The sequence below is a fragment of the Numenius arquata genome, chromosome 2 (assembly GCF_964106895.1).
Source record: "Numenius arquata chromosome 2, bNumArq3.hap1.1, whole genome shotgun sequence".
Lineage (NCBI taxonomy): Eukaryota > Metazoa > Chordata > Aves > Charadriiformes > Scolopacidae > Numenius > Numenius arquata.
Window position 1 is genome coordinate 71,947,483 of NC_133577.1, and position 16,518 is coordinate 71,964,000.

The 16,518-nt window shown below is 43.0% G+C and overlaps 1 protein-coding gene across 1 annotated transcript in view; it reads left to right on the top strand.

The window, feature by feature from the left end:
- STAB2 (stabilin 2) overlaps positions 1–16,518 on the top strand; it is an 85,689-nt gene that overhangs the window by 50,246 nt on the left and 18,925 nt on the right. The window contains exons 37-52 of the mRNA XM_074163198.1: positions 1,188–1,280; positions 1,679–1,874; positions 2,406–2,501; positions 3,987–4,032; positions 5,582–5,655; positions 7,168–7,293; positions 7,827–7,900; positions 9,704–9,775; positions 12,554–12,673; positions 13,137–13,184; positions 14,214–14,297; positions 14,375–14,521; positions 14,920–15,045; positions 15,387–15,446; positions 15,997–16,173; positions 16,256–16,345. Coding sequence (XP_074019299.1) covers positions 1,188–1,280; positions 1,679–1,874; positions 2,406–2,501; positions 3,987–4,032; positions 5,582–5,655; positions 7,168–7,293; positions 7,827–7,900; positions 9,704–9,775; positions 12,554–12,673; positions 13,137–13,184; positions 14,214–14,297; positions 14,375–14,521; positions 14,920–15,045; positions 15,387–15,446; positions 15,997–16,173; positions 16,256–16,345 — 1,629 coding nt within the window. The remainder of the gene's footprint in view (positions 1–1,187; positions 1,281–1,678; positions 1,875–2,405; positions 2,502–3,986; positions 4,033–5,581; positions 5,656–7,167; positions 7,294–7,826; positions 7,901–9,703; positions 9,776–12,553; positions 12,674–13,136; positions 13,185–14,213; positions 14,298–14,374; positions 14,522–14,919; positions 15,046–15,386; positions 15,447–15,996; positions 16,174–16,255; positions 16,346–16,518) is intronic.

A 16,518-nucleotide genomic window follows, 5' to 3' on the forward strand; every position in this document is an offset into this window, starting at 1 on the left:
TTATCATTAATACTAATTTATTTTTTTTAATCAGAACTGAGCATAGATGTATTCAATCCTGTTAACAGAAGTCCTCATAGTTACTTCAGCCTGCTACGTACGTTACTTACAGTCAACAAACTCAGTCCATCCTGGAGGCAAAGCAGCAGAATCAAGAGCAGCTTAAAGATAGTTTTATCTCGAGAGACCAGTTTCTAGTATGTATTGGGAGAACTGAAACCTCCTTTAACTGCAAAAGTTAGCTCTACAACGCAAGGGTGAGGGAGCTGAGCATGGTCTGGAGCATGCCTGCTACAGGAGGCATTACAGAGGCAGCTTTTAGCCCTTCAAATCAGAGAGGTACAGAAGGGCAAACTCAACCTGTCCCCAGAAAGATGCTGTGAGTTATGGTCACAAGGAGACTTGGAGACTATAGAGACTTTGTATACCTAGGTCCAACACATAAGAACTGGACATATTTAGCAGAGCTCTAGGACCCTGTCAACCACAAAAGGACGTAGAGTTTCTTGGCATCTAAACTTCTATCAGAAAGCCCCTCGTTTGGGGTTAAGCATACTTTCTTTTATATTTTTTTATATTTTCATTTATTATACCAGTAATAGGATTTCAAAACAGATCAAGTCCCATGCACCCCATTAAAGTAGTTGGCTGGCAAAGCCAAACTGAAGTGCTCATGGGTAAAACTCAAAAATATTAACATTTCCCTGACAATGAGCAGTTGGATGCTTATCTCAATCTCCTAACAAGTGTACGCGACCAGCAAGTCTTCTTTGGCAAGCAATCTTTCCCAACTGTATCCAGACCTGGAAAATATTGTTTCAACAGCTGTTTTTGCATAACTTTGGCTCTCAATTTTCCAAGAAGAGTTAGAAAGAATAGGTAACATGTCAGGAAAAAAAAGATGTTTGTCACTTCCAAAAAAAATCTTGCTCAATTCTGAGCAAAGGCAATATTAGACACATCTTTAAAATGCCACAGAGCACTGAGTTAAATTGATCATATGTTCACTAGCAAAAATCACTTAGCTAATGCATTTTTATTTCTAAAATTATTTTTTTCATTTTCATTGTGAATGTGCGAGTCAGCGCACAGCATGCATAAAAGTTAATGTCCCATTTTTAACAACATTTGAAAGTAGCTGATCAATATTAATCACAAGTGGAGCCATTTCTCCAATTTGTGTTCAGGCAGGGGAGAAGAAATACTGCATCCTTTCATCATACACAAGAATGTACACCGTCCAGATCGGGTGCCAGCCAAAGTGTGCGAAAACAGTCATTGTGAGTATACTGGCTCCATCGCAGTAAAAGCCAGGAACCCTCATCCCTGAGCCTCACCCTCCTTGTAATCCCAGTCAAACACACACTGTACCTCAAGGTGGTACCTGACAATATATTTCTAGGCCTTTTATTCTGGATGCAGCAGAGATCAGAAGGTTAAAGGCTGCTGATGGCAGCAGCTGAAGGGCTGGGAGCCAATGTGGTGCAGAGGGAGCACAGATTTGGGAAGGGTAACCCCATGTTTGTCCCTAGCAATTCCATCCACCTTTCCCTGGGGTGGTGGAGGGAACCTGGGTCCCACCAAGGACTTGGGGTGGCAGTTTTAGTCCTGGCACGGTAAGGAGCATGGTCAGAGACAAGCAGAGCTAACCTTCAGCATGGCATTTTTGGGTTTCCAGACGAAGGAATGCTGTGCAGGTTTCTTCGGGCAGCAGTGCCAGCCCTGCCCAGGTAAAGCAGGGAACGCCTGCTTCGGAAACGGCGTCTGCCTGGACGGCATCAATGGCACAGGCACCTGCGAGTGTGGAGAGGGGTTTGTTGGCACAGCCTGCGAAAGCTGCATCGAAGGCAAATACGGCCGCAACTGTGATCAAGGTACTGAGCACCCCCAAACCACACAGGCACCTTCGCTAGTCTTGTCAGATGTCAGAACCTTCCCCTTCAATCTTCTTACTATGTCCATTCTAGATCCTGGAAAGGTACATCACTTTCAGGGTAACAGGCCAGTCTTAAAAACATCATTAACACCTTTTTTTTCCCCATTATGGTATTTTCTCTCTAATCCCTTGTTTGGAAATGGTGCCTCCTACTCTGGCATGCTACAGACAGCATCCAGCAAGAATAATCCTCTTTAGCTCTGCTTTTTCACCAGTGCTTTCCCATTACGATACAGTTTCAGCCCCTGTATTTGGGAATAGAGGAAAGATAAGTGTACTTTGAATTTAGATTTATTCTGTAGGTAGAAGCCAATAGGCACAAGCCAAAGCATTTCTTGAAATAGCGTAGAACAGAAGGTGCCATCAGCAGAAGATGTCTGGGACATCTTTCCTGCCCTTCCTTCCCCTCGCTGCGCACACTGCTACCCTGCCCAGGGACAGTGGTTTCCTCCCATCTCTCTCCCCGCAGCGTGCGCTTGTGTCCACGGGAAATGCAGCAGTGGGATCGACGGGGACGGCTCCTGTGAATGTGACGTTGGCTGGAGAGGGGTGACATGTGAGACCGGTAAGCATCCCCTTCTTTTTTTTTCCCTGGGGCAACTGAGCATTTCAGGAAATGCCTGAACTACAGCTGCGGTCAGATCCCAGTGCACTACCTGATACCCAGCAGCCTTCCACATGCAGTGAAATACAGGTGACAGTAGTGTGCTATGGCAATTAATTACCATATTAATAGAGAGCCAACTGAGATACTGCTCCTGAGACTTGAATGCCTTCCTTAGCTAATTCTCTAACTCTATCACCCTGTGTCTGTCCCAAAAGAATACCCCATTTGTTAGTGCTATACATTTTGCAGTTACCTAGCACATTTTGATCCTCTGATCAAAAGCCTCTCAAATGCTTCAACAAGTTGATTGAGCTATACAACACTGCATGATATCAAATTATGTTCTTGCTAATACAATAAAAATTACTTAGCAAATAAATCATTTTGTGTTGGTTTAATACAGCTCCTATATTCCATAAGGTTATATTTTAGTTAGACATAATTAAAATGTATTAGATAACTTTCAGAACTCTACATAAAATAAAAATTAAATAAATAAAAATTTAAAAATAAAAAATTTAAAAATAAAAATAAAAATGTATAAGCATTATTAATAGCATTCAATAATTTATTTAAATTTGCTTAGGGAAAAAATAGTAATGAAATGAACTTTATAGTTAAAGAGTTGATATAGAATTATAGAATCACCTAGGTTGGAAGGAACCTTTCAGATCATCTAGTCCAACCATCAACACTGACAAAAAAGCATCACTAAACCATATCTCTAAGCACTACGTCTACTCATCTTTTAAATACTACCAGCGATGGTGACTCAGCCACTTCCCTGGGCAGCCTATTCCAATGTTTAATAACCCTTTCCATGAAGAAATCTTTCCTAATATCCAATCTGAACCTCCCCTGGCACAACTTGAGGCCATTTCCTCTTGTCCTATCACCTGTGACTTGGGAGAAGAGACCGACCCCCACCTTGCTACCACCTCCTTTCAGGCAGTTGTAGAGACTGATAAGGTTTCTCCTCAGCCTCCCTTTCTCCAGGATAAACAATCCCAGTTCCCTCAGATGCTCCTCATAAGACTTATTCTCCAGACCCTTCACCAGCTTCCTTGCCCTTCTCTGGACCCACTCCAGCACCTCAATGTCTTTCTTGTAGCAAGATACATAGTTGCTGTACCTGAGCAAATTTCAGTTCCTTTGGAAAACCTACACTTATGTAATTAAACTAATAATATGCAAAACTCAGCGTAAATATAAATGGCAACAGGTGAAATGTTTTCCTGGCAATGCCTCTTCCTCACAACTGAATTTAAGGTGGTACCCACTGATCTACACAGATGGAGTCTCTATACAGACCAAGAGAGTGGTTGTCCTGTGCAGAACTCAGACTCCAGCTCTGCACGGTGGGAGCAAAAGACTGGGACACTAGAAGGATGTTCACCCAAAAGGTTCTGATCCCTGTTTCTTTTTTTTTCTCTCCTCTTGCAGAAATCAAAGATGACGCATGTAATGCCTCATGCCATACCAGTGCTAAGTATGCATGAAATCCACTTATTTGGAGGAGGGGGGAGAAAAAGGGGATCTCTTGCAAGCAAAAAACCACAGTCTGTCTTACTCTTTATGAAGATTTCTCAGCAGCATAGATAATACTTGTGTTTTCCACCACAGAGATAAGGGGTGATGTTAATGTAACATATTCAGTTATTAGGTCAAAAAGTTTGAAATGTGCATTTTAAAAGGGGAAACGAGATTTTGTGGGGACAAAAAAAAAAAAAAAAAAAAAAAAGAAAATCCCACCCGAGACACCCTACCATGCATTATACAGAACGATAGAGCCTGCAGCACTAAAGAGAACAAGAGGGCAGGTCAAGGCTGACGACAAAGCTGGGTTTCTGAGGTGGGCTTTACCCATCTCTCCTATTTCCCCCATCCGTCACCACACATATAACTGAGAAATGCCATCAGCGATAGGGACTTCACCAAAGAGAACTTCATTTGACAACAGCTCTCCTATTCACATCAAAACATTAAAAAAAATGCTCTTGGTGGTCCAGCACCAGTATTGGGACACTAACCAGTTTCCAAAGGAGCAAGTCATCCCCACTGAGCCATTTACTAAATTGCACCTGCTCCCATCATTGGCCAGACAGCAAGATTCACATTACCGAAGACATTTAAAGAACAAGAAGAGGTGGCTGGAAAGACTGCTCGTTTTCAGCCACAACTCTTCTGTAAGAGTAGAGAAACCAGAGGGGAAAAATCCCTTTTTCCCAGATGTAGTAGATCATTCTCTCCCCACGTGTTTGTGAACTGCAGTTCACAGCAGTGATATTTTACCAGACTTTTTTGGCAAAATTCCACTCTCAAGTTTGCTCAGGGGTATCCCACACGTGCTGGCATCAAGACCATGTTTCTGCCAGGATAAGCAGACTGTTCTTCTCTTGAGCCTTACTCATCCACTGCCGTACCCCTGTAGGTACAAGGATAGATGTAGACATGGCAGGAGAGCCGGGGGAAGGACAGGATTGTGCTGGCTGTGTTGTGACCTGTCCCTGGGTGACAACAGGGAGCAAACCCTTCATTATACAGAGCTCATGGGGCAGTAAACCCACACTTGCACACAGAAGGCCAAACTGTCACAAAAAAAAAAAAATCCCTAAACTTGAACCCAAGGGACTCGGATGCCTGGCTCCCACCCTGTCACATCATTTCTGCTGCATCCCTCAATAAGTCATGTGCACATAAACAAAAAAAAAAATAAATCTATGCACAGTTTTTTGGCTGAGCAGGAGCACAACTTCTGGAGTTCTGCATGAGAAAATACAACACTTGATGGCCAACGTGTGCATTTTTAATACTTAAAATAATACATCAAAAATACATTTGGAAAGATTGGTCTGACTGGGTACATTTTTTTGGTTGTAACTACATCATACCATATGGTTAAATGCCGTGTTATTTCTATGCGACATTACCTTCAGAACAAGGCACAGAAACAAGGGCTATAGAGAAGACCTAATTTATTTTTTCTTTTTTTTTTTTTTTTTTTTTTTAATGTCATCTCCCTCCTTTTCCTACTTTAGCTGCCTTCTATCAAATGGCACTGCCTATTGCAAGTGTGCAGCTGGGTTTGAGGGCAACGGGACGTTCTGCACAGGCAAGTAGACTTTTGTTTCTTCCCTTTTGGAAAAAAAAAATATGCTTGAAGCACTCTGTGGTCATGGTGGAGCTCATGAGAGATGAGCACTTCCCTACACACCAGTTAAAAAGCAAGAACTGCTGCCAGTTTGCACAAAACAAGTAAGAGCCCAACAGGTGCAGATTCATACAAAACAAAGGGCTCAAAATCACCAGGTTGTGGGGCATTGTGCCAAGGGAGACCAAAGAAAAGGGAACATGCTGTGCACAACCCAGGCCCTATTGTTTGCAGAGTAATGAAACCTGGATTATTACTTTTACTCCTTTTCCCAACAAAGCCCAGTGAAGAGATGCCAATTCAGGATACAATAGTACTTCCAGCTATTGGAAGCTCTAAGCCCTACCGTTTCCTCAGCTTTCTAAACTTGCACAGATTTCTAGGGTGGTAAAATCAACTTCTTTAGACCAGAGAGATCTGAGAAACCCTCAGAAAGGGCCAACAGCAGCTTATCCTAAGTGTCGCTCCAGGAGTCTGGGATATCCAGACTTACAAAATAGACTGCTTCCAGCTACAGTGATTGTGATTAATTTTACCAGTTGTTTTACTTAATCTTAAACTGATTAAAATACTAATTCTCTTGGGAACAGAAGCATATTTGTCTAGTTACAATGGCTGGCAGGGTCCTAATCCAAGATTTTAGCACTCGTACTCTGGCTGCTTTCATTTTCTCTCTGGCACAAATCAACCAAATCCATTTTAGTCTGCTGGTGGGAAATTCCCCATGTGCAGGAAGAGCTGGGTGACACAGGTCACCCATAGTGGCTCTCCACTCACCTTTATTCCCTTATACAGGATTCACAGGCAAAACCAATTACAGGACAAGTTATCTCCCCAGTCTGGCTGTTACATCTGCTGAAACAGCAGTCTGAAGTCATTTCAGGCAAAAAACTAAAGCAGTATTTGGGCTGATCTGATCCACACTGAAGATCAGAAAAGGCTCCCTCCGTGCTCTTGGGGTATCCCAAGCAAGCTCAATTTGCCAGCTTCTGACTCATCCAAAATTACAGAAATGGCACAAATATCCATCTGAGTAACAACCAGGACATTTTGTCACAGGAAGAGGCTGGGTGGCGTTACACACTAGACCTCCCACAAGAGAAGGCCATTTGATCTGTACGCAAAAAAAGGCAAGCTAAGGGAAAGCTTCAAATCACCAATCTAGAGAAGAACATGAAGATCCCTTTTTTGGCGCTTGGTTGGAATGAGCAGAAGATGGGAAGTTACTGAAAGTCAGTCCTAGATGAATTCTTACCTTCCAGGCTAGAAGCATCTTCTCAACTTTCCCTCTTGTAATCAATAAGATGTATTAAATATCTGGCACTAAAGATTTCATCAGCACGGCCTCTTAAATCAGAAAGGTTCTGTATTCAGAAAATGTTAGCAAATCTCTTTAAAAGATAGAGACAGCTTAACCTGAAAAGCAAAACACTATTTAAACACACTGTTTTTATCTGGGTTGTCACTGTTCAGCTATTGATGCTTGCAAGACCAGCAACGGTGGCTGTTCTACCAAAGCAGAGTGCAGAAGAACAACGCCTGGCAACAGAGTGTGTGTCTGCAATGCTGGGTACACTGGAGATGGAATAGTCTGCATTGGTAAGGGTTCACAATGTCTCATATATCACAAGGAGGGAAGCTACAGGAATGAGCTTTCCCATAGATGGAAGATCAGTCTCCCGCTGTGACCCCAGAAGTGTAGTTTCCTGATACTATAGACCCTGATGCCAAAGCCATCTCTACGAGCCACTTGGTTGATACTACTTGGCAAACCACGCAACTACAGCAGTGTGGTGTGACACCAAAGCTTGTTAAAAAAGATCTGCTTCTCAACAAGGATCCCAACCATCTTCAGCAGGTTGATACACTCTCATTCCTCTGACCATTTAAGACTTTTAGATATTGTTGTACCTTACCTCCCCCAGGCATAGTTTTAGAAATACTGACAGCAAGGTTTTAGCCTTCACCAAGACAACTGCAAGACCTAGACCGAGGTATCGAGTAGCTAAGGGAATGAGTTTCATTGATTCACAGTTGTCATAAATCTGCATTCCTAGTATGCTCTACTTAAAATTCTTCCTTCTTGGGTTTTCAGCAATCACTCTTTATTACACTGTTTCTGTTTTATAAAGAAATCAACCCTTGTCTGGAGAACAACGGTGGATGCGATAGAAATGCAGAATGCACGCAGATAGGACCCAATCAAGTGAGTAGTCATTGCAGAAAAATAAGACTGACCAACTGTTTACATTTGGGTAAAGAAAGATTTTCTCATGTCAACTTAGTTTTTAAGTGTAAGAGTGAATTTCATAACAGAAATTCTGAAAAGTATATGCTTCTCTCAAAAAGGTATTTGAGGGGAAACGTGGACAAACATGAAAAAATTAAATTCAGTAAAAGAAATCCAGAAGTGCAGAGGAAAGCAGTGTTTTGCTGTTTCAAGTGGTTGTTTTTCTCCTTTGGGAGGTTTTGATGTCAAAACCTGACAGTCTGAAAGTATTGCCAGATAGTGTTTCTTTTATTGTTATAGAAACTGTCCATGGAAAAAAAATCATTTCAGACTAGCCCTCCTCCCAGCATAACTCAAACATATCCACGAGGAAACAAAAGGACCTGAATCATAGCTCTAGTGTAGGGGTTACAGCACACCAGCATCCACTCGCTCCTCTGCTGTTCTCCATCTCCCACACAGAAGTATCACATACTCTCCAAAGAGAAAGAAGTATAAAAGGACTAGGGGAGAAAGAAGCAAATTGGCCTGGGCAATCAAGTAACACAGACTAGCATCTCTATTTTTCCTAATAGTTTCAGAAGAAGCTGAACTCCCTGGTTGCAGCGCTTCTTATCATCCCCCTATAGTTTCATATTGATTTACGTTACTGTAATCCTCCTGCAAGCACTGCACAACAGTAGTTCTTCAGGAGCAATGCACGAAAGAGGGACCGGGAGTCCGAGACCACCTCCTGCTTTCCAGTTGTCCAGGGACAGGAGGGGCAATAACCCCATCAGCTCTTTTTGCCAATACTGATCAATTAGCTCTTTGCCTTGACTGTTGTTGGCAAGTACATACTCTTCTGCTGGGAGCACAGAGCCGCCTAACTCCTTTCCCCATCCCTCCAGACAAGACAGGTCATGGCTGTTTTCTTCCATATGCCCTCATTGGGGATGGAAGTAGTAGCTACAACATGATTATTTATACTTCCTTACCCATGGGAATATAGTTAACATTGGAGTAATAATAACCTCCACTACAAAATCCCATTGCACCAGAACCAAATTTATAGGACAGAAATGAGTCTTGCTTTCTGTAGTGCTTTCAGTCATGCAGATACATAGAACACTGCTATTACACTGCCCACTGGTTTTATTTCTTCTGCAGAAATCTCCTTGAATATTCAACCTCTTACATATTAAAAGTGAATTCTAAATTGAGAACCATTAAGCAGTGAATTAGAGAGGAAGATAAGTAATTTCTTTGAAGCCATGTTAATTTTCCATCTTTGGGGTAACTGCAAGTGCAAAACAGTAATCGTGATGTAAGTGTCAAATGCATTACCACTGCATGGGAAGCTGTCAGTAACATCAGGACACAATTCCAAGTGTGTTTTGAAGATATGTTTCATCACTTAAAAAAACAGGGGAAGGGAACAGAAGAGAGGGGAAATACCAACCTATGCAAATAAGATGAGGGAAACAAATTAGGGGTTTAGCCTGTTTTGCCAGCAAGATGACTGTATGTAGGTGTCAGAGGGGTCATTTCAAATGGCCAGGACACCAGAGGAGAGACAAGTGATGGATTGGCAGAGAAAGGGCAGACAGCCTCTTGGAAATTGTTATTCCCCAATCTCAGCCTATGGCTGCTCGTGCTGTCTAAGAAACTGCCACAGAAGAGATGATGTAGACCATATCACTATGAAATAAACTGGCAAAAAAGTAAATGAAATATAAGTGTGCTGAAAATAGCCAAACATCTTTCCATGTATACATGTTTTTTTGTTTTGCTTTGTAGGCAGTATGTAATTGCTTGAAGGGATACTCTGGAGATGGTAAAAGATGCACATATATCAGCCTGTGTTCACAAGTAAGTATCCCTTTAAGGAGATTATTTCAGATCTTGTTATAATCTTCCGCTTTTGGATTTTGTATGCATTCAAAACTAAGTTAGATGGGGACACCTGGGACCTTCCATACCCCAAAACCACTTACCTTAACTTAGCTAATTTTAAAATGTATACACTTTAGTTCCATCACTACACATGCAGTAATGGCTTTTCCTGGAGACCACAACTTGGACGTGATACAAGTGAGGGCCTGGACTCATCACCGAGTCTTAAAAAAAAACAAACCCCACCCACCAAAAAAAAAAAACCCCACCCACCAAAAAAAAAAAACCCCACCCACCAAAAAAAAAAAAACCCCACCCACCAAAAAAAACACTTTAGATCTAGAGAAACAGACCCTACTCTGTAGTGTTAAAGTCATCTCTTCTCAGCAAATTTTTTTGTCATGGCTAGAACTCACATGAAGAGCTACCATCTGAATTTGTGTTTGGGACCCAGAGGACTTGCCAACATTTCTGTTACTATGGGGGGTGGGGCGAATGCAGCTTCAGGCAAGAATTTAGAGCTTTGTTCAAGTGATTAAAAAAAAAAAAAGGAGGTCTTAAGCTGTGATGTAAAATGTAAAAAAATAATTTAAAAAAATAATCAAATGTTCAGATCGTTGATGCTCAGGGGCCAGTCCTAGCTCTTCTAGGAGGCAGGTGATTTGGAATGAAAAGAATAGCCTGCAGCAGATCAAAACCCCTATTTATTTTTAATATTCTCCTGTCAAGTCCTCTGGTGTGATTTGTGACCATATCTGTGTAGCCTGAACAAGAGAAACAATCAAGTACCAGCATGCATATCCCCTTCTCAGTCTGAAATTTTTATTGACAAATCAGAGTATCAAAGTCCTCACGTTGCTGGGTCATTACCAGCGAAATCCATGTTGGGACAACTCAGGCTCAGGGGCCTGGGCATGCCTGGGCTCCCTGGAGTAGAAGTCTCCAGCAGAGGTCCCAGCCTGCAGGCTCAGTTAGGGCAGAGCTCCCATGGAGCAGTCAAAGAACAGAGCCCTGCAGACCGTACGGCTGTGTGTAGGCTGCATCCCAAATGCATCCCTGTGGGTGCATCATACAGGATAGCAACACCGCAAGCTGCAGCAGAGGTGGGTTAGTGAAAAGTCAAAGAGGAGACGGGGTGGGAGGATGCAAACCCCCCTTGATGGGGAGGTTAAAAGTTAAAAAAAAAAAAAAAAAAAAAAAGAAGAAAAAAGAAAAAGAAAAACAGTTTCTTCACAGAAACCATTTCCCTCCTTTCCCTACACAACATGCAACACAGGGCTTCCCATGGAATTCCTCATTCTGCTCCTCACTTACCTCTCAGGCTGAGAATTAGCCACATTCCTTTAGCACGAGCTAACTCACACACTGCAAGCCACCTACTTGCAAGCAACACAGTGCTCTGCATCAGCTGCATCGCTCTGCTTCTTGGCAAGCTGCAGCAGGGACACATCCACTCTCCCGTGCACATTAATCCTTTGTGCTCCTGGTGCAGTGACAATAATTCTCACCCTCCCGGCCCAGCCTGTCAGCAGAGTTTCTCTAACCTTGAAAGGTTGCAGAGAGGAAAGAGCAAGGACAAAAACCAGAAGCTGGACGAAGGTGAGCTCAAAGTTATGAGCCACTGCTGCTTATGATTTTTCTTTTTCCTATGCCTTCTTCCAGCAATTCTGCTTTTGCTTAACTAGTTATGCCAGCCTAATTACATATTAAAAAAAGGCTAATCTGGCTTCACTATGGCCAAACTTCTGTGCAGCAAAGCTTCACTGGAAGCTATGATAAACCCAAGATTGCCCACAGTCCACCTAAAGCTAGCCAAATAAAAAGCAAACCCACTACTTACAGTCAATACTCAATATGGTGTATCAAGCCAGGCCCCACTGGTGACTCCCAGAGGAACTTCTGCTGCCACTCGTGGCCCATGGGAAAGGATCCCCAAGATGACCAGCAGCAGAAGAGACACTATGAAACAAGCGCAAGGAAGGAAAAATAAGGTGGCTTCTCAGTTTTTCCTGATATGCTCTCAAGTCCAGGATAGAACCGTATTTGCAAACTGAAGTACTAACTGGGGAGAACCTACTTGTGGCTGGGCAGAGCTCTGAACCCTAGCATGCTGCTTCTGGGTGAGAAGCATCTCCCTTTAGCATAGAGAGCTTCCTGAAGCAGGTTGCCAGGTGAGGTGCATCTGCTGCTCCAAGCCTTAGATTGCATTGGTGGTGCACCCGGGAGCAGACAGGAGATGCTTTAGAGGACAGAACATGTGGCAGGTCCCAGATCCAGCTGGCCAAGGCCATCAAAGAACAATAGAAGTCCTATGCTAATGCTCCTCTAAAAATCCAGGCTCCTGGCACCATAAAAGTGTAAGTAGTTCCCTTCAGTATATATCAATGCTGCCTCAACAGAGCAGCTAAGCCTCATCCCCAAGGTCCAGAATGAAACCTGCCTGGAAATCTTTTGGATCCTTATAGCACCGTGAAATGAAGATACAAGGAAGGAGTTGTAGAATCATAGAGTCGAAACTACATCCTCTGTATAAAAGGAGAGTTATTTCTTATGAATCTCAAATGCCCTTTATTGTTTGCAAGAACATATATGCCATCAGAAGTTCCAGTAAGATCTGGTTTCAAAACACTTTTGGGATTAGGTCTTTTATGCTACACACATGGGTAAAAAAAAAAAAAAAAAAAGGATGAACTAGAATCATTTTGTACACCTGGCAATGAAGGAATTAACTATTTTAAATTTTCATCTTGCAAGAATAATGGAGGCTGCAGCGAATTTGCCATCTGTAATGACACTGAGCAGACAGAAAGGACCTGCACCTGCAGAGAGAACTACATTGGGGATGGATTTAAGTGCCGAGGCAATATCGCCCAGGTAAAGCACCGCGTGTGTTTTCTGGCCCTTATTTCTCTCCAGATAGTCATTTAAAAACAATGGTTGTCTCTTGAAACATGCCAATTTTTTCCACAAACAAATTGGTAAATCTACCCTAGAATTTGAAATAATCCCAATGCAAGAAACCAGGAATAGGAACAGGATGGTGCAAGATAACCTTACCTGCCCCCCCCCAAAAAAAAAAAAAAAAAAAAAAAAAACAACCAACCACAAACAAACAACTGATGGGCAATCATTATGACTGCAGTACCGCAGAGTTTTGGTTTCAAAAAAGCCTGTTCTTTGATAGAGCAAGGTAAGAAAAGAACAGGAGCAATGCAGATGCGCAGTATTTATTCCAAGCCAGAAGTTCTCTTCTTTCCCAAGTGCTGTATTTGTTTGTGCGCCACAGAAGTTGCCCCATGTTTGCAGCACTGTTATGAAGTCTTGTTCTTGATTGCAGGAACTTCTCAGGGACTCCAACACATCTAGGTTTTACTTCCACTTAGAGGTAAGAAAAGGTCAAGTACTTCTTGGAGGGGAAGGATGTGGTGTTTCCCGGGGTGGGGGGTGTGTGGTTTGTTGGGTTTTTTTCCCCTCAAGGATGGGGGCAGGGAGCAGGCATGAATCTGGCATCTGTCAACTTAATTGGAACTTGATTTGGATCACCAGCCACTAATATTGGAGAGGCTCTAATTTAAACTATTAACTGCCATTAAAACCTCTAGAGAATTAATAATAAAGATCAACATCCCAGGGAAACATAGGGCCCCCAGACCAGGCACAAAACTGAAGCTTTCACCTACTCACAGTCTGACTCTTCCAGTGCATCTCTCATGAAGTCTGATGTGAGAAAATACTGTTCTTCTGCTACCCCTGCTACATTTCCAAACTGTGATGCTCTTTCCAGTTTCCCCTCTGAAACATCGCAGCATGCTGCTGTCTGTTGCTAGACAGCCAGTGTGCAAAATCAGTTCTCAACTGATTTTTGGAGACTGACAGTAGTAATTCTCCATTTAGCCTGAGCTTCAGGGCAGCAAAAATTTGTACACTGGCCTGCTAGTCCAAAGACTCGTATTCTACCTTCAGTTTCACTACCATGGTAGATGGATGACTTCCTCTCACTTTGGTAGAGCTCTCTTATTTTAATATGTCAGCGGTCATTGCAAAGTGCCTGCAATATCTCAGGTCCGTTTATACCTCTAACAGTAATTAACCTACTCCTAGGTACAAGCAACCAGGTATCAGCTAAATGCATATACCAACGCATACATATATCCACTCTTGACTACCTATCTCAAGATGAAAGGATTTATTCATCTTCCTTTGCCCAGGAGGGAACAGCCCTCTCCATCCTCCCTATACTTAGTGTTGGTTGAGAGCTTTCCTTCTTCTCCCATTCGTTACTGCAGAAGAAATGGAGACTTGGCTATAAGCCAAAATCTTCCATTTGATAGCCACAGGCAGTGGTGACAGACAGGGCTGGTGACGTTACAGGCATTAATGACTCATTACTTCTTTGTCCTCTTAAATTTGGCAGGCCTTGTCTATCAGAGATATTTCAGGCCCTGGCCCTTTCACTCTGTTTGTACCGCGCACAGACGTACTAAACAGCGACCCACGAGTAAGTAAGAAGCCAGAAGTTTTTGGATTCAGATGCCTTGCTCAACTGCTTCTCAACTCCTCCACTTTCTGCTGCAGGTCAAGAACTGGATTGCCAGAGGAGTGATGGCTCAAGTCATTCGGTACCATATGGTGGGTTGTGCTAGTCTGTTGTACAAGGACCTGACAACAGTCACCAACATCACCTCTCTCCAAGGGGACCTGATACACATCAGCTACTCTCAGGTAACAGAGAATGAAGAGGCAGGGCACAAAATAACAAAAGTCTGCTCTCCTTCAGCTTTTTTTAAAAACCTGAATGGTTCTCTTTCCTCCTCTGATGCACAAAAATAAATGAATAGCATTCAAAAAGATTGCTCATTCAGCTGAAGTGTTCAGCACTCACCTACTATGCAAAGAGTGGAGCTGTACAACCCTTGCTTTGGCACAAGTTATTCTACCCTCAGACTCTGGTATTATGAGCATGATCAGTGTTTGAAAAAGCAAAGGGCAATTTATTAAAACTGAAGCTACTGTTTACTGCAAAGAAAAGATGGTCTGGGTTCACCATATCCAAGAAGTTTGGCATTGGCTTCATCCTCCCACAGGGTTCCACAGAAAATGTGTTTCTATTGCCTTTCTAGAACTCTCTGGTTTTGAACAACAAAGCTGAAGTTATCCTCAGTGATGCTGTTGGCACAAATGGCGTGATCCATGTCATAAACCAAATTCTGGTCCCATCACATATGCAGGATTACCCCCTTAAGAAGGTATGTGTACCTCATTGCCATGGTCAACCCAGCGGCTTTTCCACAGTTACTGCTAGATGTAAATCGTGCAAGTTACGAAAAAGAAGAGTTATACAAAAAAGTACAGACCTTACACAAATATTGTTTGAAACTGCTGAATAAATTAAATGTTATGTTTAAAATTCATTTAGGAATTTCAGTTATAGTAAGAAAAGTGTAAGAGGACTCCTGCACAGGGCTTTTACAGTGGCTTTGATTTCATAACAAGAAATTACTTAGTGGGAAAGCAAGCTAATATCTGCTTTTTAAATGCCCATATAATGTATTTATTAGATAAATTACTGAAATTCCTTTCTTTGTAGGAAAGCCTTAAAGTGGTTGCAGCCAAACACGGATACAACCTGTTCAGCAGTTTGCTAGAGGTAAGGATGCAAGAGACAGCAGCCATTCCACAAAGGTTTTAAACACTTTGTTGTTGGTTTTTTTTAAAGACAAAAGCATAGACATGACATTACCAGCAGCATGGTGATCAGTGGAGTCAAAGAGCTCACAGACTCACAACGTAGTACGTGACAACCCTTATCACCACTTGGTCCCTCTCCCACAGAGGTGGGGGGAAGTCAAAGCAGACTCACAGCCACCTTTCCCAGCCCCACTCAGCTCTATCCTACCGTGTCAAATTAAGTAGCCAAGGTTTGACTCAGGTATGACTTTTCAAGCCCGAAGTTGGGCTGTCAGCCTGGTTTTCAGTGGGCAGCCCTGGGTGATGCAGCACTTATGATAATTTGGTCACAACTCAACATGGGCAGCTCAACTCAGGCATCTGGCTTTTAAAGTCAGGGTGTTTTCAAGCTGGTGACCAGGCAGCCCACAGGCTACTGCATCACAGTTATACCAAACATTCACCCCATAGGGTCAGTGTCATTTTAGATGGAGCATTAATCCTCCACCCCAATTTCTGTTATGTTGCAGAAAAACAACCTGTTCGGGCTGATCAACAACCCTATTCACCAACCCGTCACACTCTTCTGGCCCACAGACGCAGCTATCCGTGGGCTGCCACAGGAGCAGCAGGACTTCCTCTTCAAGAAGTCCAACACGGACAAATTGGTGCAGTACCTCAAATTCCACATTGTCCGTGATGCTGCGGTAAGCCCTTGCTTTTTAGGAACATTGCCAAGGCCAAGACATGCAAGCCCAGACACGTGCATTTCCCCTGTTTCCTTCCCAGGTGTTGGCCTACCAGCTCCCCGACTCCACCGCGCTGAAGACCCTGCAGGGCTCCAACCTCAGTGTCAGCTGTGGAGATAACAAGGAGATCGTAAGTGTTCACTCTGCCGGCACGCTTACCCCTTGTCCCTGCTGCAGGACCCACTCATGCAGAGACCCCACTGTGCCTGTGGGCAGCCCCCAGAAAGGGCCAGTAGCACCAAAACTCAATTGGTATTTGCCACTCCATGCCAACAGCCAGAAAACCAGGGCAGCCACCCCAAC